The following is a 26,150-nucleotide window of genomic DNA, read 5'->3' on the forward strand; positions in this document are numbered from 1 at the left end:
CGCTTCGATATTTTAGTGACATAAGAATTTAACCTATTATATTCTAAATTATTTGTGTTTTGTGTAAAACTTTTAAGGCTGTTATCCGCACATAAATAATATTTTTTTTAAAAATAAGCTAACACTTAACACCTTAACTACGTACGATAAAGTGTTAACTCTTAAGGTAGAGTGTCCTATTGCAGCGGCCCGTGTAAAAGAGGGAAAACCTGTTTGAACTGAGATCAGTATGTGTAATTAAAAGTAAAAACAATGCGATAAAGTCAAAACAAATGAGGTAGTGTTAAGTTTCGTGGCAAAAAATTAAACAAAAGAAACATACGACAGAAATGAGCGTATAAAGTTATTAAATTCAACATTTTCGGCAACAATCATCCAAGCATAGATAGAATATCCAAATTTTTCTTTTGTACACCTTTTCCTGGCGACATACGGTTGGTAGATTTTAACCAATCAGACGATAGGATACCCATTATGCTTGGTCTTTCATCTATATCCGGGTTCAACATTTGGATTATTAAACTCTGGCAATCGGGGTCAACTATGTCTTTAACTTGGATAGGAACTGTAATGCTATGAGCCATTTGTTTATTCACCATACTTTTCAAATCTGATTCATCAAATGGCATCGATCCACAAACCATAATATATAAAATACAGCCTAAACCCCAGATATCATTCAAAATAGGATCATAAGGTACTCCGCACAGCAGTTCTGGTGATGCGTACGCGGTACTTCCGCAAAATGTTTTACTCAGCGTTCTGCTAGTTGTGTCGATTTCCCGTGCAAACCCAAAATCACTAACCATAACGCTACCATCATCTTTGAGCAAAATATTTTCACACTTCAAATCTCTGTGAGCAATTCCTATACTGTGAAGATACTGCACCGCTTCAGCAATTTGTCTGAACATGCTTTGCGCGTGCCCATTGGACAATGCTCCGTTATTTTGTATAAATTCTAAGAGATCGCCAATCTGCGCATAATCCATGATAATTATAGTGACGTACGGGAGAATAATTATCTCTCTGTATTCGGTAATGTTCGGATGACTCAGTTGTAAGCTAGTCGCCAATTCTTTTGGTAAAAACCTCTCTGAATAGCATTTATACTTTTTTCTATCTATTATTTTGGCAGCAAATTCTTTTCCGTCCGAAATTCGTTGGACCAATCGAACTTTTGAGTAGCTCCCCCTTCCAATCTCGTGCTCCAATTTATATCCCTTGTCAGCAAATATCTTCTCCTTGTCGTAAGCGGACTTCAATTTCAACGGTTTAGCTTTGTTGAGATCTTCAGTACAATTCCTAACATACTTTTTACTTTGCTGTCTAATCCGACTGGTTGAAGCAATATTGGGATTTAAATTCGAAAATGCTTTTACACCTTCACTCTGGGTATCTTCTTTGTCTTTTTCTCGGAACACCAGTCCAATTTCAGATTCTGTTTTTCGGCATCTTCGGACTCGCCCCGATCTTCTGATTGGCAGCGATCTGTGGAGATTGTTAAAGAACTTTTTAACACTACCTAATACTTTATCAGCTGTGGTTGGTTGTTGTCGCAGTGTGCGGTAATTGTTTAATACATCCCAGCTGAACACAGGGGGTCTCATTGATATGAGCCCCTGCCGTTTCTTTCTTTTATAATCTAGGACCAAAACTACTTAGCAATGATTGTTACGACATAGATAATATATGATGTCATAATACCCTGACGTTTTTGATTCGAAATTAAAAGTTACTCTTTTCTCATTAGAAATGAAATGGGGTTTAACAATAAAATCCTACTTTTATAAAGCAGAAGAGCTAATGAAGACGGCCACACGCCATGCTACGAAGAAATTTTGCCTGGGCAGCGGCATTTCCGCCTACTCTCCATCGAATTCCACACGTCAAGGGTTCTTTTACAAGCCACGGGACCTTGATTTTTTTCCCATCAAAATTTTAAATTGATGAATTGATTAGAAATTGGATACCAGAAAATAAATCGAAATGACGAAGAAACAGGAAAGTATCATGTTACCTTATCACAACAATGTGACAACGTGAACGTCTCGGAAATTTTCCTAACGGGAATTTCTCAAAGGGGGGAGGGGGGAAGGGGATGATTAAAACCGGACCACGCAACCCCCTACCTCAACTACCCACACACCTCTCAAGACATTCCGACTTTTTTTTTTGTAAGACCTGAGATTCTGACTTTTAACCTTTGCAGATTGTTTGGTTCGAAAATAACCCGTTCTGAAAGTCCAGGGCCCTGTTTCTCGAAATCTGAACTAAAGATAAAATACAAATTTTAGTAGATACTTCAATTTTGACTGGCTAAGCACTAAAATCAATCTAATATTATCCTATCAAATTACTAAAATTTGGATTTTATGTTAGTTAAAATTTCGTGAAACAGGTCCCCGACGGTTAATTCGCTTATATCTATGAATGTTGAGCTGAAGATGGTATCTATCCTAGATTATGTTTAACCGTCTAAAGAACATTTTCAGTTATAATTTGTGCATTTATAAGACACTAAAACAGATAGGACAACAAATGAAGTATATAGTTAGCCTCTAAAACAGTGGTCCTCCACCTTTTTCCACTTGTGGACCACAAGGCATATTTTACAAATTTCCGAGGACCACCAGACATTTAGATTTACTCTCTTCAGTCTTCGGGCAGATTTCATGTATAAAAGGCACGAGGACATAGAGTGCATCCATAACCTTTCTCATATGTCATTGATAAACACCAGACATGAAATATTTTGGTACCATCGTACATTGCTTTTTCTCCCCAACAACATTCAGCCTTATTTGATGGTAGATTCCTTATTATATGCACAGGGGCGGCGGAGCAACCAGAATCTTGCCAAGAGTATCCAGGGATAATATTTGGGGGCCATTTCTAGTGATTCTATGTTCCTACAATATTTCCGACAAAATGATTTTGAAGACATCGCTACTGAAATTCATTGTCTGATACCGATACCAACATTTGGCTATCGTTTTTCTCCCGATCCCCTATCTCTCCGCACCCCCCACCCTCGAGGACCTTTTGTAAAGTGATTAAGGGCGATGATTCTTTGAAATCGATAGGATTTTTTGTCTAATGAACTTAATAACCAGTATAAATTTTAGATTATAACTTTAGCCTCTAGAGCATTCATATTTCCATGTGGGCCTAAAATACAAGGGATGTATCACCAGTGTTTGAGACTAGCAACAAATAGATTCATACTGTAGGTAGACTGAACTCCATCAACACAAAATATAATCAAGTATTCAATCCAATTTTAATTAACATATTTATGTCATACTCATTTATACATTTACAAATGTACATGTAAATTAATTATACCATTCAAGGAACCATTATTTCAAACATTATTATATTCCATTATATGTAAATTATACCTTTCAATCAACACAACCTTCACATTAACAACAGGTTTATTTTATTTTTCATTTTACTCATTACATGATTATTAATTTAAAACATGTAATTATTACATTCCATTAACACTCCTCTAGAACTCTTTCTATGGAATTTAATCTATATTAAGTGCAGGAGACCATACATTAAGAGAAACCCAAAGGACAAACCAGGATATGTGCAAGTAATAAACAAAAGTAATATCAAATCGGGTGATTGGACTTTGCCTTAATTAGAAGGTAGGACTCATTCCCAAAGCAATGGCTATGAACATTAAGAGTTTATTTTAAATGGTGACATTTGATAGCTTGGCAACTGTTTTTATTGGTCTACTTAGTTAACAAAATAGTTTATACATCCTCTGGTGTTTTTACTTTTATTGACCATATATCTGTTATACATCACACAGACAGTAGTTAAACTTTAAGATAGGTTGCCAGACAATGAAACATGTGATAGAGAGAGAGAAATGGGGTTTAACGTCCACTCGACACAAACTATTTTATTTCAATAATTCACTTGTGTGTAGGGGTTTTTAGCAGTGGGAGGACCCGGAGAAAATCCACGTACAACCGAGGAATCGAAACCACACACCAGTTGAATGACAGACTTTATAGTACAGCGCGCACATGCTAGCCATACAGCCATCCAACCCCCCCCCCTCCCCCACGAAACATATGCCCAAAGCAGCTAAATCATCCACAAATTTATTATTTAGTAGATAATGGGGGCATTTACAAGACACTGATATCAATTTCATACATAGATCGGATGATAACTTTTGTTGAAATAGTATTCACAAGATTCTACAAAGTGAAACAAGGACCACAACTCTAGAAGTAATTAAAAGAAATTCCTAAAATTCGATAGGCTTTTTCGTTTCACTTACATGTATTTAAATATTGCATATAAAGTTGATACAGATTAAATGATGTCTTTTGTTAGAGAGTCCACAAGGTTTCAAAAAGTGAAACAAGGGACAAAAGTCTAGAAGCAATTAACGGAAATTCCTGAAATTCGAGGATTCTTTGTTTCACTAATTTAAATAAATCATATAAATTTCAAACAGATTGGCTGATAACTGATAAAATACATATGATGAACTCCGGCATACAGCAAACAGTGGGTTATGAAGGAAATTTTGCCAGTACAGTGGCGCTATGGGCTACTCTTATTTCGAATTCTAACTGTCAAGGGTTATTTTACGTGCACACCAATGTTTACATGGGACCACTATTTTTTTGTCTGATTTGAACACTGACCCACCACAGCTTCCCTTGTTATGTTGGTATAGGATCCAACTTAACATTGATGCCAGACTTTATTATCCATGACTTAGAAATTGACAACTCAGCCACCCTGCACTATTTTTTCTGTCTGCCATTCTGTTTCAGAGCATTCAGCTACTCTGCACCCCTTTCCCTCTACCATTCAGACCACTGAGCCACCCTCGCAACCATCCATCTACAATTTAGACAACTGAGCCACCCTCGCAACCATCCATCTACAATTTAGACAACTGAGCCACCCTCGCAACCATTAATCTACAATTTAGACCACTGAGCCACCCTCAAAACCACCCATCTACAATTTAGACAACTGAGCCATCCTCGCAACCATCCATTAACAATTTAGACCACTGAGCCACCCTCAAAACCATCCATCTACAATTTAAACCACTGAGCCACCCTCGATGTAGTGATTCACTAATAAATGAATGCCCAAACTGCTTATTCTAAATACATGAATAGATAATGTAAATTTTGAAATGTTAAATTTTATCACATTATAACTAGACATTAGGCCTTGAAATAACAGTTATACCAGAAGTTGTACCTGGCAAATATAAATTTATGTACTAAAAATATTGGTAAAAACATAAAAATAAGACCAGAATGATAGGCACCAGGAGAACTGTGTCTGACAAATCCAGAATTTGTGCCTGAGATTGTCTGTGATAGTTGCCCTATTTCAAGGCTTGGGCCCTAGTAGTGTATCACAATTTTTTGATTAACTCATTTTTCTTGAAATTCCTTCTATGTACATGTACTTCTTGGATCACCATGGTAGTTCTCCATTATTCCACCACTGTATCTACAAAACTACAGCCATATTGAATCATCATTTTCAAATTTAGAAATAGCACAACTCTTCTCCACAGCAATCACTGATAATAGGTTCATTGCTTTTCCTCCACTATTCCAACATGAGTCGACGACAATGATAGTCATATTAGATCATCATTCCCTTGTTCCTTAAAAATTTCGGAGGATCTACTCCAGTCACAGCCATGATTGATAATTGGTTTGTTGGTCTTTTGAAATTGTGAAGGCCACAACTATTCAATATGTTGATGTTCTTGCCATAAAGTACGAACTTTGTCTATAGCACCTTGTCCGTATCGACTGTTAATAAAAAGATGACTTGTACATAATAATATAAATATCCAGGCACACCATAATAAATAATCGGATTCAACAGTTGGTATACTACTTAATGGTCCTATAAAATCTTCTTCTTCTACTTCTATAGATGAATTAGCTTCTAAACCTGTAACAAAACAATTACATAATAAAAATACCAGTCAGACCAAACCAATTTATTTTTTAGCTCTTCAGGGTCTTGATCAATAAATAACCCATTCAATTCTTGTGTGCAATGTTTGGTAATATTTTCAAAACTTATAAGGGTCAATCTCGATTATATTTTGGAGAATAAAACTGCTTAATTTTGTGTTAAAAGCCCTAAAAATCCTTTACCTTAGGCCTGAGCAACTAACTCAATATACGTGATACGTTTTCAAACAACTTAAACCTGTAAGTTTTCAAACAACTGGAAATGGAGACCGGTGGCCCAGCTGTATTATAGAGTGTCTGGATAAACCGAGACTTATTTTACCAAAATAATGTTTAGGTGAAATTTAGCTTTCGTTATCCAAGTACAGCACATGGGTTATGCCCAGACCTCTGAAGAAACGGCAAAAGATTATCAGGTCACTCACCGAAAAAATTAACCCGAAATCTTAAAAGGGTTACATGTCTGGATAAATGGTTTTGACGTTCACGTCCAAACGACTCAATATTTTGAGCTGTACTTTCGAGACAAGGTAAATACAATATTCCTCTATAGTTTGGCACTTAAATTTCATACGTACACTGACTTTTATTTCTGAGACTCTGTTAAAATCGGGATGGTCCCTTTAAATATTTAGATCTAAAAGTACTTTTTTTTAATCTAAATTAGTTTGGATTTTTTTTTTAAGACTGTAGAATTTTAACAGGTTTTTACAGAACAGAAATTCAAATTGGTGTGGCTTGTTATGTAATTTTTATGCCATTAGTTGATTAGAGTCTTCATATAGATATATGTAGATAATTAGCCACTTGAGTCCCATTTCAAACTTAAAATACAGGAACGAAGAAGAAATGAGAGAGAGAGAGAGAGAGAGAGTTTGTGCGCACATGCTAACCATTCAGCCATACCCGCCCCCCTGGAAGAAATAAGAAGTGTCACACAATTACAACTGTCCCTGAGAACCCAGAACATAATGTGTTATCTGGTATAAGTCTGGCCTATTCAAGCACGGAGCTGCAGTGACTTGATGAGTAGGACTTTGGCTCATTAACCGGAATGTTCGATTTGAGTGTTGGCAAAGAAAAAGAAAGGTTCTAAGATTTTCCATTCTGGTTACCCCTTGTCAGTGGTTTAGGACTGAGGGACTAGCAAGGCAAAACATCTATTAGGATTAGTCGTGAGAGAGAGACTAACAAATGGTTCACTTCTATTTCAATAAATCGCTTGCACGTAGGGGTCTTTAGCACTATTAGCAGTGGGAGGCAACCAGAGAACCCAGAGAAAACCCACAAGGTTGGATATTACATGGAAATATTTGTAATCATTTGGATGGGAAAGACAAACTGCAGCCCGATGTATACCATGAACACTATGTTAAAGATCCCCTGACTGTACGCATTGTAAAATTCCATTCATATCATACTGCATGGCGTATCCCCATCTTCATTTGCCCAGTCAGTGTAGAAAAGTAAGATGTTAACCCCATTTCATTCATTCAATTCATTTATTACTAAATACATAATAAGATAAGCTATCATACCTGTAACATTAGTGACAAATTCAACAAGTTGTTGAAAACTTCTGTTGGTCTGATTGAATCGAACAGCTGATCTAGACTGATGAAACACCATTATATTAGGTACAGCTACTGTCCCAAACCTCGCATTTAAACTGAAATAAAAAACTTGAAATTATCAATCTAGTTTAAAGACAGATTGCCAGGAAACAAAATATACACCCGCAACAGCTAAGTCTGTCAAGCAATCCATAAGGTTGGCACATTTCTATTTTTTTGTAGGTACTGGATCATTTACATGTACAATACACAAAACTGGTTGGGGGCAACAACCCATGAAGTAATTATCAAAAATATTCAAAATTTAAAGGCTTCTTTCCGGGAGTAACTTAAATCAAAGCGGTAAATAGATTGCAACTAAGCTGTTCGATTTGAAAATCAATAGGATTCTCTGTCACATAATATAAACAATGTGCAGAAATTTCAAAACAATCAGAGGATATATCAAGGATAATAACTATGACTCATGAGAATAAACACTGCCGTATGAATTTCAAGTCAAACAGATGATAAATTTAGCCTGTTGTATTCCCACAAGGAATTGTGGACCCTGCTTCCGAACAGACAGACAAAGGTGGCGAAATGTACAACAACTTTTCGATGTGGGAGTAAAAAAAAAAAATCCTTTAAAACTGGGGCCTATTTCACTAAATTTTAACCAAGATAAAATCCAAATTTTAGTAATTTGATTGGATAATATTAGATTGATTTTAGTGCTTAGCCAATCAAAATTGAAGTATATGTATCTACTAAAATTTGGATGTTATCTTTAGTTAAGATTTCGAGAAACAGGACCCTGAGTTACAATGCTCGATTATTGCCTTGATATAGAATTTTAAGAGAAAGAAATGATTGAATGTACAGGCTTCCTCATGTATCATATAACTTGTCGGATGACATGTTTACACAGTCTGCTGACAAAGTTAATAATTTTTTTAAAACAGAAATATACATGAGCGCATGTACAACATGTTTTATCAAAGTTATAATAAATCAAACATATCTAGACCCACAGTTACAAGATTTTAAAAAACGTGCCTTCATGTACATTATATTGATTATAAATACACTAGGATATGTAATGTAATAAAATCTGGATAATTAGGAAAATGAAATTGTTTAATAATAACTGTTTGAAATAGAATCAATGAAACCATGTGTAGCTGTGGGTACTTCTATTCTATCTACTGGTAACAGGTGGCTGGCTCAACCCTTCATATTTTATGTCAACTCAGCAGGTATAGTCCGCTATATGTTTAAATGTAAATTAAATAATTAAATCAACTCAGTATGAATAATAATTATTGTCTGTTTGTGTAGTTTTGGTTGTTTTTGTTTGACGACCTCGCCAATCTTAAGAATACAGTATAGTATACAGTACTGAGTATACACTATAAATTGTAACAACAAACCTGGCTTCTTTTCTTAAACATACCGGCAAGAAAAATATCAAATATATGGCATTTTATACCCCTCCAAATTTTGATTTGATATAGAGCTATTAATAAGTCGCTGCTGGTTTGTATTTGAAGATAAATAGTTAAATCTTTTATTTTTTAATTAGCTTATTACTACCCTTACTGTAAATTTATACTAATCAACACCAGTCCCAGATTGATTTTCGTAATAATAATAATAATAATGAGGTTTTATATAGCATCTTCTCCATGTTGACACATGCTCAAAAAGCTTTTAGTAATGGCTCTACTGGTAAAACTGTCGAAACAGGAAAGTCTTTAATGCGGATTTCAATTGAATTAAAGTCTGTTGATTCTTGATCTGTTGTGGAAGTTCTTTCCATAATCTAGGACCAGCTGAACTGAAAGACCTATACCCATACACAATAGATAACCCTATTATTGATAACCCAATTGAATGATAATTAACTGAGTATGTGGATTAGAAAATATATTGTGACGTGGAAAAAAGTTATCACCAGATTCAAAGTTTAATCGCCAAAATTATATTTTTATCGCAATTGGCCGAAATGGTGATTGACAGTGTAAACATTGATATAAAGCATCCAGCAATCAAATCAAATACTCATTATCAAACTTTGTCAAGGTGTTGATGCAAGAAACTACACACACAGTTAGGGGGGTTGGATGGCTGAATGGTTAGCGTGCACGCGCTGTATCATAAAGTCTGTCATCGAGTCGACTGGCGTGGTTTCGAATCCCCGGTTGTGCGTGGCAAGGAGTAGGGTCGCCTGTCCAACCTCGTGGGTTTTCTCCGGGTCCTCCAGTTTCCTCCCACTGCTAAAGACCCCTACGCGCAAGCGAATTATGTAAATAAAATTAAAACCATATGTTAGTCCCGAAATGACCTAGTTTGTGTCGAGTGGACGTTAAACCCCATTTCTCTCTCTCTCTCTCACACACAAAGTTTCATCTCTATCACTCAATTAGAAACAAAAATCACAATTATCATGTCCCAAAGCATTGACAAAACAAACTGCTTATCTCGGCTTAGTGTAAGCAGGCAATGCTCACTATCAAACTCAAGTCAATATCTTCGCTTAATGAACATTACACAAAAAGAAGCAGAGCGATTTTGTTCCATACAATGTGATGGAGAGAGAGAGAAATGGGGTTTAACTTTTAACGTCCACTAAACATAAACTAGGTCATTTTGGGACTAACATATGGTTCAATTTTATTTCAATAATTTGCATGCGCGTAGGGGTCTTTAGCAGTGAGAGGAAACCGGAGGAAACCCACAAAGTTGGACAGACAACCCTTGCTTTCTTTGAAAGGCTGGGGACAATTTTGTACAGTTAATAAACATACTTGCTAAAATGAATAGCATCCACTGCTAATACATCTAGTTGTTTAAATGCTCGTCCCACTGCATTAAACTGGGCAGCTGTCTTCGCACAAAAGGGACACCAGGGGGCATAAAACATGATTAAAACACAATCCGTAGAATTGTTATTTTTATCAAAGCTTAAGAAGTCCAGCAGTGTGGTACTGTTAACAATACGAACTACAGCCGTAGTATTCTCAGTGACATTTCTTCCAGTACAATTAAACTTCATCTTTTTTGATGTATCTGTGATATTTTTTATGTCCTCCATGTGTGTTTCATTTGTCTGCTTGACTGTGGTAATCTGCGTGCTGTTTGATAATTCAGTTTCATTTTTATCTTTACCCAAATTCAGCCCTTCTTGAAATTCTTGTAAAACAGGATTCAACCATTTTTTAATAAAATTAGTTAATGAGAATACTTCTGGATTATTCTGGGTGGTGCCTTTTTCCTCGGATAAAACAGATTCAGATTGATCACCCAGAATTCTGACTTCCTCCGACATTTCTGTCTGATCATTTTCTGATTTACTTTCTTTTTTAGTGAATGTCTGAGTTTCACTTTTAACAATGTCATCTTTGTTGGCAGAATCGCTACTGTACGTCACTTCCTGATTGTCAAAGGTTTTATCTGTCACATGATGTATTTCTTCTGTGTCTTGAACAGAGAATGAACCTCCGTCAACTCCTTGGCTGCCTTCAACCATTTCACAGCTGACTGATTGTAGTAGACAAGCACACATCATCCACACCAACATCTTATCTGGAAAACAAATATGATTTGATACAATAAACCAATAATTTTATTCATTTAAAGGAGGAGTCACGGTGGCAAAGTGGGTAAGACGCTGGCTCGCTAGCCCGGAAGTTGCGTGTTCGATTCCTGTATTGGCCGAGAAAGTTCATCAGGATATTCCGGCGTGGTTTCTGCTTGTCAGTGGTGCAGGACGGAGGGCCTGACGAGGACAGCTGTCTAGTCGTTCGGATGGCACAAAATAAACGAGGACCAGTGTATGCATTGGTGTGCATGTAAAAGATCTCCTGGCAGTTGGAATTCGATATAAGAGTAGGCCATAGTGCCGCTGACTGGGCAAAATTTCCCTCATAGCACACTGTACTGGAAGTGAAAGCTGCCATTTAGTGCGAGTCATCGTGTCTTGGCAAGTAAGGCGCTGGGTCACTATTACATGAGGTCTCAGAGGTTTTTACGATTGGTTACCCCTAGCCAGTGATGCCCAATGGATGACCACCCAAGGAAATATGTACACTCATTCAGACAGGACAAAAAACTGTGGTCCACTTGGGTACTCATTGGCAGTTTCAATTTGATGTCGAGTACACACACTGGTTGGGGTAAGCCTGTCTTCCCTGACCCCGGGTGCTTCAGAAAAGTAGGTCATTGAACCCTATTTCATTTTATTTCTACCATAGAGTATTGACAATGGCTATTGATATCACACTAAGACTTGTGTGGTCGACATTTTGATTTGACCTTCAACTTTCTCTATAATCTATGCTTCTAGCACTTTACACCTCAGCCATGTGATGTCTCTCTTTATCCAATCTTTGACTAGTGATAAGTGATTGTCGTAATTATCACGTCATTCATACAATAGGATTTGATAAACGAATTACGTTACTCACTCCAGGTACCCCGATTATACGGAACTGAAAGTTTCAGATAAGTTGTTTGGAGTGGGTACATGCTCAATGTTGGTGTCTAAATTGTGTAGGGCCTAACCTAATATTATTAGCTGACATCCTGTGAAATGTCTGACTGCACATTTAAAAATATTGTTTATATAATACAGAGAAGTACTCAAGTAGTATTCCTGCGTGTTGTTTTATCTTTTTTACTTTATCTAAGTCCATCAATTGCCCTAATTTAAATATAACACATGACGTCAGCATGTAGAGCAGAGTAATATTGACTATTGATTTCAAATTATTTAAAAGTCTCTGTGCGTTACTTGCACTTTTCGTATTGGAAATATATTTTAAATATATTTGATTATTTAATATTTAATAAAGACAACATGGATTTAATCTGTTTAAAAAGAGGCCCATCAATCATTTGTAGCGAAGATTACACAAGGCCCTGGTTTTTGATTACATCACGTTTAGTAAATGAAACAGAAAGTCACAAATGAACAGTATTGATTGATATTCCTTTCAGAGATTAAACATTCAGAATATTGTAGGTTGCAACTATTGCAAAGGATTCACAATCCTTCAAATGACATTTGGAGAGTTTAACTTTATTTTTCAATTAATTTCTGATCACCCTGCATGTATTTATAATACAGTATATCTAGAAGACAAAAGGGAAAAAATGAAACAAATTTACTTACGACTATTAGGTCCATATTTTCGAAAGTGAATTAATGCTAATCAGACTCAGAGATTTAATCTCTGATTTTCTGAAAAGTCCTATTTTTAATGCCGATTAAATTTTAAACGAAGATTTTTGTAAGCTTTGATTAGCCAAATCATTGAGTTAATCACTGTTCAAGAATACCATAATAAATAAACTAGCTAGTTACAGATTACACCTAATTACCAATTATTTTCGACACGGTTCGTAAATATGGGCCTTACTAGTTACTATCGGCAATAAGGCACCAGTCACAGACTTTGTCAAGTACAAATAAGTAAGCTTATACAAGCCTGGTCGTAAGGCACCTGTTATAGACTTCGTCAAGATGCAAATTAGAAGCAAATTACAACATATATATTTTACTGAATAATAAAACATTGTGTGTGATTATTTGTGTCTGCCACTCAGTGACAAAGTCTGTCCTGTGACAGGCATCTTCGCTAGCCAAGGCTTACGATTCACTTCCCTTCTCTTCACCCTCGGCAGATCCCGAATACATTTTGAGGATTCATGGTTTAAGATTTCATTGGTTACAGCTATCAGTAGCTGTATCCAATCAGAAGACATATTACGCAGAGCACATGTATATTGGCGAAATGTAAACAAACATGGCAGTGGACATGTCGCCAATATACATGTGCTCTGCGTAATATGTCTTCTGATTGGATACAGCTACTGTCGCCTCTGCCACGAAATATTGCCTAAACGACACAGAAGAACCATTTTCGGAGATATGTGAAGCGTTGGGTTATATTCCCCAAATTCACATACCAATTTTTCTGTACTGGGTACGGCCATTTTCAACTCTCCAACATACGTATAACAAAACGATTCTGATTGGCTAGCGATGACGTCTATGTAAGGGGTACAACTGCGATATATCACCAAGTGGCATTGTGTGCAAACTCCAAAATGTATTCGAGATCTGCCAAGGGTGAAGAGAAGAAAATTGAATCGTAACCCTTGGCTTGCGAAGATGTGTGACAGGTGCCTTCTACTCTAGTCTGTCCAGACTTGACTATCACGACAGTAACATGCAAATGCACTTGGTCCAACCTTTGAATGTGCAGGTTTTTTTTTATCTTTGGCTGGTGTACAGTTGTTGATGATGCAAATGTAATTACTTTAGTACGGATGTCTGATAATCATAAAGGCTAGTCCTCATTGTTATTGTATCCCTATTGCCTACCAGGGCTGCCGACAACCAGTATCGCAGCGCAATTTGCGATACATATTTTGTCCGTTGCTAATCAAAAATTAAAATCTAAAGTTTTTGATTCGCAGTAACTGCGAATCATTAATATGCCTGTCATTTTGGATATTGACACAAGGATAATCCACATTTGAAGACTAGAAGGCTTTCTGAACACTTTCAACGTGTATAAAATGTTGAATAAAATTTTATAAACAAAACTGAATTCTCCGTGTGACATTTTTTTCTCGAACTACCCAGACACAATTCATTATACGGTACTATATAATACAGGGACATAACTCTATGAATAGGGACTATTAAACCGGAAATAGGGAATCAAGTAGTACCACTCACGTTGCGAGACATCAAGTAATTATATTATATTCATTTTGAAAGAAATAAAGCCAGTGTATCCCCCACAAATTGTAAATAAAATATAAAAAAATAAATATATGTTAACGTATTGTAAAATGATAAATCAAAGTAAAAATTCCCGTAAAATATCGCGTGTGTCTAGTTAATCGAGGTGCGCCCGATTGAACAAAAATAGCAATACACGATAAAAACCAGACGAAATCGTTTTCTAACGAAGATTTCTAACGTAACAAAAAATAACAATTAAAATGATTGGGGCCTTGGAAGTCACTGTTAAGAATTGGATTCAGACATAAGACCTAACTAAATGTCTACATCACATTCACAAACTGTCACAAGTACTTGTGGCAGTGCTAAAAAAATCTAAGAATAGTAAGAATGGAATCTAATCATATTTGTTATGAACTAAAGTAATATCTTGTTATTTAGGTTTTTATGTTGAAACTGAAAAACTGCTAATCAATTTTTAAATTTGCTAATCAAATTTGGCAAAATTGGACTTTTTGATTGTGAAAAATTACCGACAGCCCTGTTGCCTACACATGTAATATGATTAATATAACACTTTACACCACCTCAGTTCTCAGGCTATTTTGGAATTCTTACCATCTATTTTTCACACTGAAAATATTGTTCAATTATTATAAATTTGTGTCATGTATGTCGAGAAATGAATTATTAACTTTTGTGCTGTACTCTAGTGACTAGTCTCTCTCTACAACACAGCGAAAAATTAGACCGTAAAGATTCCAAAATAGCCTTAAAACTTAGAACCAAGGTGGTGTAAAGCGTTATTTTCATATTACAGGTGTTTAAAGCCTTTATCAGACATCGTTACTAAATTAACTAATGTAAAACTAAAAAAAAGGTGAATATTTTTTCTGCCGTGTATCTGTTGAGCTACTGGGTCTGGAAACGAACGTCTATTTCAGTGTCAATATTTGTTATTTGGAGTTATTCCCCTTGAATATATCGATTAAGTTGTAGAATAAAATTAGTTGTGTATTTCGGTTTAACTCGAGGGTTATATCTGTCGAAAGATGTCGATTTGTCTTCGGACCGCATCCGTGACTTAAAATGCAAATGTCATATAACTAATTACGGCCTCACCTATTCGCCCTAACAAAAACTGACCATGCTTTTGACAATCACTACATAACTGAGAAGCCATAATGAAGCCATCCAGTTCCGCTAAATCCCACGTGCCTTTTAAGTGACAAGCGATTTGATTGGCTTATCGGCCTCAGTTCATAGATCTAACCAATCAAATTTCCTAACATTTCATCTGACCGGCCTGTCTGACATGCCTTCTGATAAAATTAGACTTTAACGCGAAGCCGGCGAAGGGTCGATTGACAGAGCAGGAACGTTCTTTCGGTAAGTGGAATTAAAAGGGAGCAAGATGGAAATGGATCCAACGGTGGACGTGTCAGGCGTGGCTCATAATTATTCTTTTATGTTCCACTTCGAGAGGAATTGGGAAGAATCGACGTTTTGGAAATATATGATCGAACGATGGACCGACAGCTTTCTCTATTCGGTCATATACGTTGTGCTAATCTTTGGTGGACGACAAATTATGAAGCGACGCCCAAAATTCGATCTTCGAACGGCCCTTGCCATGTGGAGCGGAACTCTAGCTGTGTTCAGTATAGCCGGTGCCGTGCGCACCTTACCTGAACTTGTATCATCAATCAAGAACAACGGAATGCAATATTCGATATGCGTTCCTACATATTTCAATGGCGTGACTAGTTTTTGGGCGTTTATGTTTACCGTTTCTAAGGTGTACGAACTCGGAGATACAATATTTATTGTTCTAAGAAAACAGCAACTGATATTTTTACATTGGTACCACCATATTACTGTTCTGTGTTACGTTTGGTATAGTTATACAGACCACACCGCACCAGGGCGATGGTTTATGGTCATGAACTACACGGTTCATGCTGTCATGTACACCTATTATGCAATGCGAGCTTTGAAAATTCACGTTCCTAAACAAATAAATATGCTTATAACTTCCATGCAACTTATGCAGATGATAATGGGCTGTATTATCAATTATATGATATATAATATTAAGAACAAGGGTGAATTTTGTCAACAAACGTACACCAATCTACGATATTCAACGATGATGTACTTCAGCTATTTCATACTGTTCGCACATTTTTTCTACAATAGTTATTTAACACCGAAGAACGTTAAGAAGGGGCAGTAATAAATTAGCCTTGAGGTTGAGTGAATACATTAAGTAGACTACTAAAAGGAGGCTTGCCAGATAGGCCAAGGCTAGTTACTATTGCGAGTTAGCAAAATTTGTTCAAAATATGTGATTAAGTTATTGATCGTAGCCAAATTGCTTTCAAACTCAGGTTTCAAAAGGTGTTTAAAAAAGTGGTATAAGGCCATATTCTTCTGTTCAAGTGACATTCAAAAAAAAAAAAAAAGTAGCCAAGATCCAGTGGTTGTTACTAATAAGAAGTGTGTGTTGACTCACAAAGACAGAATGATTCCCTTTGGACTAATGAAAATTGATTAACGATCAATATTGTAATAGTGCTTTTTTTCTGTTGCGGTTTCAATATTAATAAGTACACAAAATTGTCCCATTCAAACTCTTCACGTGTCATTGATTCCCATAAGCTTACTGATTCGAGATATGACAATTAAACCCCCACGCTTCATAAACTGAACACAAGACTGGTTTTGGTGGAAATATGAATAACTAATCATCAATTCATTCGCAGGATAACCAAGAAATGTATTATTTCATTATTTACTTTTATCTTTTCGAGGTGACTGACTTACGGTATATTTCTTTATCTGTGTATTGGACCAGTAGTACAGTGGACCCGTCGTTAACGAACATTCCTTTTCTCCGAATATCAAGTTACTCCATCCAGCATTGCAGACTAGTAAGTGTAGAAGACCAGCACGACGCGTCAAGAGAAACCCAGAAGACAAATCCGCAATTAAAATAACATCACATACGGACAATAAAGTAATGAACAACAAAAGTTTTTAAGTACTGTAAAATCAGGTGAATGAATCGGGGGTCCGACCGTCAAAACGAAAACTAAACCGACAAGGGAGACAATCCACGAAAAACGGAGACGATTAAATAAACAAAATCGGATCCGATCCCCAAATTGAATAATTTTGGTGCATGCCATGAAGGGATGTGTGTTTACAAGATATCTCAATGCTAGAACAATGACGAAACAGATTTAGAGCTATTTAATTTTTAAACAGGTATTCAAAAGGGAGGACAAATGTGTATGGGAGAATAGTATATGTGCGAAGAATTGTTTGGGGAAAAAAGAATGCGGTATTGAACTGCAGACCAGATTTTGACCCCAGGTCATATTTCACGTGTTATATTACAGACGGTGATATGATTATCGTTAACTGATATGATCACTGAGTCGGGTTACCTGTACTAGGGTAAACGATACCAATAAATATATAACCTACCTTCATGATAAAGTCCCTAAAATGAAATAATTATAAATTAGTAGATGTACGCCCTTTAAAAAAATAAATAAATAAAAAATGGACCAAAAATGTACAGGTATTCGGATTAACGCGCACAAAGGATTATATACAGGCGATATTTTTTCTCCCCGACTGTTGAATAGTCCTTTTCTGCAGGCAAATCTACAGCTCAATAGATTGTCAGTGACCTGCTTCATTTGTGCAGTTGTTGCCAATGATAGATTCAATGAAGCCTTAAAGGTACATTATGTATGATTTAGAAAAGATGGCCGTTCTTTCTAGAAAATAATTCAAAAATAGATAATGCAAATTGAATATATTGAAGTTATTGGTGGTTTAAGATGTAGCAAGCATTGTTTATTATCGTAGCAACGGTTGTTGACAATCGAGACTTAGTATCGATTATCCAGTTTATCATTAAATTTTTAAATCGTGCGGTGGCTAATCATGTGAATAATGTTTGAATAATAGTTTGAAGCCAAAATAAAGACCTGCAGTATGCAGTTTAGTTCTTGCATAATACATCTTTAAGTTAAAGGACAATATTGGTGCCAGTCATTATCACATATGATAGAGCTGGTTAAACACATTCCAAATATAATTTTAACACAGAGATCATTGCTACGATAGCTGAGTAATACAGGTTTCCTGATTCGGAAGTGACGAACGCCAAAGGAAACACGAGTCATGCCTCTATATAACTGACTGATGTGACGAGTGATAACAGATACACGGCCGAATTTCTGCTCACTAATAATTCCTTCGAAGACCAAAAGTTGTTATACGGGACTGTAAGAGGATACGAGAAAAATAGAAATAGTCCGTACATACCCTTGTTTATATTCATTCTGTTTTTCTTTCGTGTTCTCTTATCTAGTGGCAGTCAATTCTTTTTATGAATTGTCAGATATCCTCTCACAGTCTCACACAACAACTTTTGGTCTTGGAACGAATTATTAGTGAGCAGAAATTCGCCCATGTATCTGTTATCACTCGTCACTGCAGTCAGTTATATAGAGGGATGCCTCGTGTTTTCCTTTGGAGTTCGTCACTTCCGATTCAAGAAACCTGTATTACTCAGGTATCGTCGCAATGATCTGTGTTAAAATTATATTTGGAACGTGTTTAATTAGTTCTATCACATATGTGATAATGACTGACACCAATATTGTCCTTTAAGTTATTTTAAACACGTGCCATAACGTCTTGTCAATCTCTCGGGGTAGATTTGCCGAATGATTATTCATACCCCCCCCCCCCCCCCAAAAAAAAAAAATCTCCGTCAGATAATCCTTTGTGTACGTTGACTTTTAGTGTATTAATGTGTTTAGATTGAATGAAATTTGTTGCACTCATGTTTTGTTTTGGTACATTGTTGTTATAAGAGAATGCTGTAGTTTTAATTTATTGTTAATGTTACGTTTTTCTGTAAATCTTGTACACAAACAATATTTGAATTGTGAAAATTTGTTTAATGTCAGTGAAGTCAATAATCAGGAGCCATGTTTGCGAAAAGTAATTTCATTGGCCAAGAGCTCAAATTTGTTCTAAATTTCCAGCCAGTGAAAAGGCCAAATCCTTAAAATATTTGCCTACACTGTTTAAAAGAACAAAAAAATATTTTAAATGCACATTTAACATTATTAAATGAACAAAACTGCCCAAATATAATGTAAAACTGTTTTATCTTCCCAAATGTAAAACTTATATGGAGACGTCAGTGTATAACTGCTCAATTAATATGATTTAATATGCAATGTTTTCAAGATAATGTTAGTACTATCTTTATGAACAGGTACAAAAATGGAACCAAATACCCATGGGATTATTGGAGTCATTTTTAAAACGTAATTATAACTACCCTGCCTCGTTTACGATACCCGTCGCCACATGATAAAGGTACTTAGAAACATCCTGCCAACCATTATACCAACAAGCTTTTTTAAACTATTTACGTATTACTAGTAAAGTCCTATAGTCATTTTGCCATGCGTAAGGCACATTAATTGTTATCTTTATATTATGATATATAAGCTTTTATACGGTAGTTTCACAACAACAATTTTAAGAGTCGGGTGTCAATTACGTTTCTCTTATTTTATCCCGACGTTATGGGAAGGGGTATTGAAATGGGCTTGATCCGACCTTCTGTCCCGTTTGGTGTCTATAGAAACATTGTACACACATCAACATGTTAAATTACGGTACTTGTCTTTTGCTAATTAGACATTTCATAGTTAAATATGCGCAAATGACTCAATAAAATTAAAGTATATCATGTTAGTCCTGAAATAGTGTTTAGCGGATTCTAATCCCCATTTCTCTTTCCCTCGATGGAAGATAAACTTATGTACCGAAACGTGATATATTGATGATTGAAGCTTCCCTGCATGTCTTGGTTCTTTAAAGTTTGCTTCCACTATAGTGATATCGCAGACAAGAATTAGGAGGACGATAGAAGATCTGCTCTTGCCTTCATAAACTTACATGGATGACTTCAGTTTGTACAGTTTGCCTATCGATTTTCAGTGTTATTGACATTTATCATTTATTAAATATGCATAAAGATTCTGGGTCACAAATACTTTAAGTGGCTGTATAAATGACATTCGAAATTGCAGAGTAAAATTATTTAATAAAATGAACTGAGTATACACAGGACACAATTCTATGGAATGCAATTACTGACTGGACTGTATACAACCCTGACGTATATTTATACTTCGTTTCGATTTATTTTCGTTCCTTTTTTTTTAACTTCTCACTTTATCATCCCTTGGTAAGGAGTACACTTTTTGTGCAGTGGTGTATTTCAACATCGAGATCTCGTCGAAATTATCCCGTTGGTAATACTGAAAGAAGGCGGGCAAACGATTGCTATTGTATGGCGTTGTTAAGTGTCCCGTTTGAGATGCCAGAGAAAATAATATTATCCCCAGTTTTACTGCTTTAAGAATGAAATCCTCCTTTTGTTGACCATGATAATTAATTATATACGGTATTATTTCGTTGTGTGATCTGTTATGAATTTTTATGTTTATAAATAATTAATGCTTCATTCTGTTCCATGGGGTTTTTATTTTATAGGGCAGGGGGTTATTTATTTAGGAAGAAAATATGTAAAAGTTCAACGTTGGATGCAGCATGTAGCCCATGGCTTGTTACATATCATTTTATAGGTATGATTGGTCTCTATGTGAATTGTATGACGATTTCTTTAATTTATTTTGATTATAAATTTTTGAAATGTTTCAATTATACATGTCGGTACCATATTATTTAAATGTTTTAGTCGACATATTCCACTGCGCATTAAAAATTAAAACTTTTATTCCAATCTCTTTCAACTCGGTGAATTGTACTGATTTTTTGATCTAATATTATAGAATGTATTTATATACTCAAATTTCATCCATTGTTTATTTATGTGTTTGTGAAGTAAGCTTAATAAACATTTTATGGTTAAAAAAAATGTATAAGCTGTGGAGATTTTCGTCGATCGGTACGCATTTATTAGCGTTGTTGGTGCAGAAAAGTAGGACGTTAAACACCAGATCATTTCGTTAAAAAAAAAGAAACAGATGTCCGGTGGGCTGGAACCTTTGTTTCGACCTTATGAAGAAAAAATTTGGTTCTTTTAATATATTATGTTCGTATACGTTAGCGACCCCTGGTACTGAGTTGGTCGTTACTCGAAGTGGGTTATTTAAAACAGCTTGCTCGAATTTTGGATAATTATGTGAATCTATATTAAGTATGAATTGAATATAATATGTAAATTTATATTAATTTTAATGTTTTTGTTAAAGCGCTATTGCCTCTATAAAGTTTAATTTTTTGATATTTATTTTATGAAAGGGGACTAATGGCCCTGTAAGACTATAACTTGCTTCTTTAAAATATTCATATGTCGAAACGTCATACTTCTTATTTATAATAAACCAGTGATTGTTTCCCCAATATTGTTCAGTTAAACACACTGCATGGAACTTAATTTTTATGTTCCGTTTATTGATTTAAAAAAAAAAATCAAGAAAAAGCACTTTGCAAACCATTATGGTTTTTGCATTAATTAGACTGTATGGCTTGATATATCTACTAAAATATGTAATTTTGGTAATCAACCAGTAAACATTTTTGTCTGGTATATCAATACCATACATCTTTTAGCGTCGCAAAAATACATTAAATGTTAATTGATAAATGAAGATGAATAATCTGATGTAGACTGACGGTGTTATACAAATGAGTAGTTTGATTGATTTGATAATAATGTTTATGTCCATCTGGACATACATCTGATCAAATACGATGGTTCAAAAATGCCTGTTTGTACGGTTTTGACAGAATAGTTAATTCGCGTTATATACGTATATTGAGGAGCCACGGTGGTCAATGGCGGTTGGTGCTCACTTACTAAAGAGGAAGTCCCAAGTTCGATTCTGGTGATCCCCTTAATTTTCCTGTCAAGTATTCCCCATTTCGGAGTAGCAAGTCGTTCGGTGGTACAAAAAACGAGTGCCATCCATATGGGTGTACACTTGGAATCCGACGAAGAATGGACGGAAAAGCAGCTGTCTTTGCAAATTTCCCTCCGCACACACTGCGTGGCGCATGCCTGTCTTCGTTAGCCTGGTTTCACATTAGTATTCTGAATAGTCTTGGTTTTGCGAGAATATTTCACGGATAACTTCATTTCTGAAATTGGTAACCAGCTTAATACGCTTGAAATAATCTTCGCACCGCTTCAATTTCTAAATGTACTTGCTCAGTTGTACCTTTTTTGATGTATATATGCGTATTGGCCGACACGTGTTTACGTCAGCCCTGTGTTCGACGAGTGCCAGGTAAAACCTAGCTAGAAGAATGCGGAAGTTTGTTTTGGAGTTTGTTGCTGTGTATTCATAAGTGTTCAGAAGTGAGTTTATAGTCATTATATTTCATATCGTATGTACTTTTTATATGTGTCCTGTTTATTTAAGCGTATCCAATGCTAATCTATTAACCGGTGTCAATTTTCGATCTCGTATTCCGTTGATTATTTATATCGACAAATTTTGTATACACACACGTTTTAACACCTACAATAAAGTTGAATCGTTAGGTAACTTTAGCTTACACACTGGGTGGGAAACAAGACCCATTTTTCAAGATCATATTGTACGGTCTTTTTAGTTTAATATATTTGTAACACCAATGACGTAATATGCAGGACAGGGATAGTGTTGATATTGTTTATTTTTATAAAATTTAAAAACACCCCCCACCCGCTTCACCGCCAAACTCTATTTCACGCCTATTCTGTATCTATTTAATGTAAAACTTATTTATTTCGTGTCGACGAATATCTGGACTTTTTGTTAATAAACATATCTTTGTAAAATAAGTGTTGTTACTTTGTATACGTCCAGATTGTCATTACTCCTGTCTGTTTGCCACCCCCACACCCCCACCCCCCTTGTCTTGAATGTAAACAAAATGGATTAGAACACTTTCGAGATTTTAAAATTTAACGATAATATGGATAGCCGAGATTTAGTCAGGTTTGTCGAATACGTATTATGCCGTCGCCCCTGTCCATCCTTACGTCTGTGGACACTCTACACGTCACAATTTTTATCCGATTTTGATGAAACTTGAAAGGTAAGTATCGGACCTACGGGATTATAGCCCCTGGTCGTACGAAAGATCACGTTTTTAGTTTGTGGACACTATAGATGTAAGAATTTTTATCCCATTCTGATGAAACTTAAAATGTATGTTTATAAGCCAAAGATCCCGGCTCTTTTCGATAATGGCGCATATCGGACCGTAACTTTCGGGATTATGACCGTGATTGTTCGAAAATTCGCTCTTTTAGCTTGTGGACCATGTAGAGGTCACAAGTTTTATTGTCCCCCGTCTTTCGAAGAAAGCACGGGACTATTAAAATGGGTATGTCCGTCCGTCACACTTTTTGGGAAACAATAACCCTCCTAATTGAGCTAGAACGTTCAAACTTGGTGTAGGTGTTTATTAGGTGAATGCCTTGAAGATGCGCATTTTCTGCTTAGGGTAAGCAGGGATAAGCAATTTGATTGGTCGAGACTTTGGAACACGATAACTTTGGTTCTATTGTGTGAGAGCGATAAAACTTCCGAGTATAGATTTATTATATCAATACCTTGACAAAGTTCGATAATGAGCATTTTTTCTGCTTGGGGTAAGCACAGCGATAATCAGTTTGAATGGTCGAGACATTGGAACATAACAACTCTCCTTCTCCTTGGTGTAGGTGTTCATTAGGTGAATGCCGTGATGGAGTTCGAAGATGAGCAATTTCTGCTTAGGGAAAGCAGAGATAAGCAATTTGATTAGTTGATGCTTTGGGACACGATAACTTCGATAACTTGGTGTATAGTTCCATCAAGTTCGATGAGCATTTTCAGCTCAGGGTAAGCAGAGCGATAAGCAATTTGATTGTTTGAGACTTTGAAGCGCAACAAATTGAGTTATAGTGACGCATTTTCTACTTAAGCAAAGTAGAGACTTCAATCTAATTGGCCTAGACTTGAAACACAATAACTCTCCTTCTGCTCCTGGATGAACTTTCTCGGTCAATACAGGGAACGAACACCCGACCTCCAGGCTAGTGAGCCAGCGCCTTACCCACTTAGCCACCGTGATCCCCGATTAGGAAAAAGCTCGCAAACTGGGGCCGGTTAACTTATAACGACTCTCGGATTAACTATAATCAGTCCGTTAGCTAACGGATAATGAAATTGACTTTCCAGCAACAAAAAGTTAAACGGATCGTTAATTCGTTTACAAACGACACGTTAGCAAGATAACGATCCGTTAGAGTTTGCACAACCGGGCCCTAGACATTAACACCACAATTCCTCAACCAGCGGTAAAGTTCTTTGCCCATAAATTTCGAGATAATGAACGTAATGGGCTTTAGTGAATACTACTTAATGCCAGGTTTTTAAACAACCCGCCATGATACAAGTTCTGATGGTAGCCGAGTTCACTCTATAGACATTGGCCTGCGCGTAAATAAGCCGTTCACAGTTTGAACGTCACTATCAATGCCAAATTCTTCACCACCTCGCCATACACCCGTAACCGCAGAATTCAAAATTACCATTGGGTCCACGAGGCATTAAACCCCATTCTATCCCACTATAATATATCCCGACCATGAATCGTTCTAAATTCCACAAGGGACTAGTAGTAACGTCTGTGTTGGCAATGTAAAGGCCTACGTAGTTGTATCTGTCTTTTCTTACTGGGGCTCGTTAAAAAAAAAACGAAAAAGAATCACAGAAGTCCGTAGTTTAAAATGTTTCTATTTCAAGCCTTTGTGTGCGTGACGCAAGATAATGATGAGTTATCTTGAAACCCAGCACGCTATCAAACAATAGGTTTTGAATTGAACGATAATACCATTAAGGTGAACCAGAAATATACAATGTAGAACTATATACATGATGATCAATAATAAATCAAGACGTCGACATAATATATCATTATCACATTTAACATTTGAACACTGTATACATAGCCTGTATGTGTATAAATCAACAGATCAACACGATCATACAGGTAATGGTAGATTATAATAACTGGCGTGGATGCAGAGAGGGTATATGAGTCCCCCACCACCCATTCTTTTTACTTACAATATTTGTGGTAAGCTTTCACGATGTAAGAGGAAGATAGAGAGCCCCCCCCCCTCCATTCTTTTTAATTACTATTTCGTGGATTAGATGTTAATAATATGATTTGACTGTCTTCGATTCGACCATATATATGCCAAATCTCTGCAAACCCTATCACTTATACATGTATTATACTTTTCAATGTAATTATTATCTTAAGAAAAATATTACACTTTCCTAGAATATTCGTGACTGTCGAAACAGTGAGATTTGAGGTTTGGCTAAAACTTGGGACGTGGGCCGATCATCATGTAATGGTTATCTAAGAAAAAAAAAACATTACCAAGTTTGAAAGAAGTTAAATTGTCTTTTTACATACTACCTTTGCTCGACCTTTACACAAGCAGTGCCGAAAATATTTTAGTACTGAGTTACCAATATATTATGTAAAATGTTATAAATGAAATGAAATGGGGTTTAACGTCCTACTTTTCAACACCGACTGGGCTAATGAAGACGAGCATACGCCATACACTGTGACATGTGGGAAATTGTGCCCGGAAAGCGGCACTACGGCCTACTGTCAAGGATTCTTTTACGTGCTCGCCTAATGTGCACGGAGCCTCGTTTTTTTTTTGTCCGAACCGTGCGAAGGACATTCTTCCTTGTCAGGACCTCCGTC

At 36.1% G+C, this 26,150-nt stretch overlaps 2 protein-coding genes across 3 annotated transcripts; one reads left to right on the top strand and one right to left on the bottom strand.

Moving 5' to 3' along the window:
* Positions 1–3,264: 3,264 nt before the first annotated feature.
* LOC126812320 (thioredoxin domain-containing protein 15) lies at positions 3,265–15,585 on the bottom strand. 2 transcript variants are annotated; one of them, XM_050538661.2, is made up of 4 exons: positions 15,435–15,585; positions 10,363–11,140; positions 7,538–7,668; positions 3,265–5,973 (listed from the first exon to the last, which is right to left on the bottom strand). In XM_050538661.2, the coding sequence occupies exons 1-4, from the start codon at positions 15,493–15,495 to the stop codon at positions 5,762–5,764; spliced, it is 1,182 nt and encodes a 393-aa protein (XP_050394618.1). In that variant the 5' UTR covers positions 15,496–15,585; the 3' UTR covers positions 3,265–5,761. The 2 variants fall into 2 exon arrangements, with proteins under 2 accessions (XP_050394618.1, XP_050394619.1); XM_050538662.2 differs by lacking the exon at positions 15,435–15,585 and adding an exon at positions 13,811–14,360.
* Positions 15,586–15,626: 41 nt separating this feature from the next.
* On the top strand, positions 15,627–18,045 carry LOC126812321 (elongation of very long chain fatty acids protein 6). Its single transcript, XM_050538663.2, has one exon. The coding sequence runs from the start codon at positions 15,727–15,729 to the stop codon at positions 16,546–16,548; it is 822 nt and encodes a 273-aa protein (XP_050394620.1). The 5' UTR covers positions 15,627–15,726; the 3' UTR covers positions 16,549–18,045.
* The last annotated feature ends 8,105 nt before the right edge of the window (positions 18,046–26,150 follow it).

The sequence above is a fragment of the Patella vulgata genome, chromosome 2, assembly GCF_932274485.2.
Source record: "Patella vulgata chromosome 2, xgPatVulg1.2, whole genome shotgun sequence".
NCBI lineage: Eukaryota > Metazoa > Mollusca > Gastropoda > Patellidae > Patella > Patella vulgata.

Excerpts from the sequence above, each read along its gene's own strand:
- LOC126812320 (XM_050538661.2), bottom strand. The coding sequence starts at position 15,495 with ATGGCTTCTCAGTTATGTAGTGATTGTCAAAAGCATGGTCAGTTTTTG. Across the intron at positions 11,141-15,434 it reads GTTTTTGTTAGGGCGAATAG|ATAAGATGTTGGTGTGGATG; the intron begins GTGAGGCCGTAA and ends TTTGTTTTCCAG. Across the intron at positions 7,669-10,362 it reads GATGCTATTCATTTTAGCAA|TTTAAATGCGAGGTTTGGGA; the intron begins GTATGTTTATTA and ends TTTTTATTTCAG.
- LOC126812321 (XM_050538663.2), top strand. The coding sequence starts at position 15,727 with ATGGAAATGGATCCAACGGTGGACGTGTCAGGCGTGGCTCATAATTAT.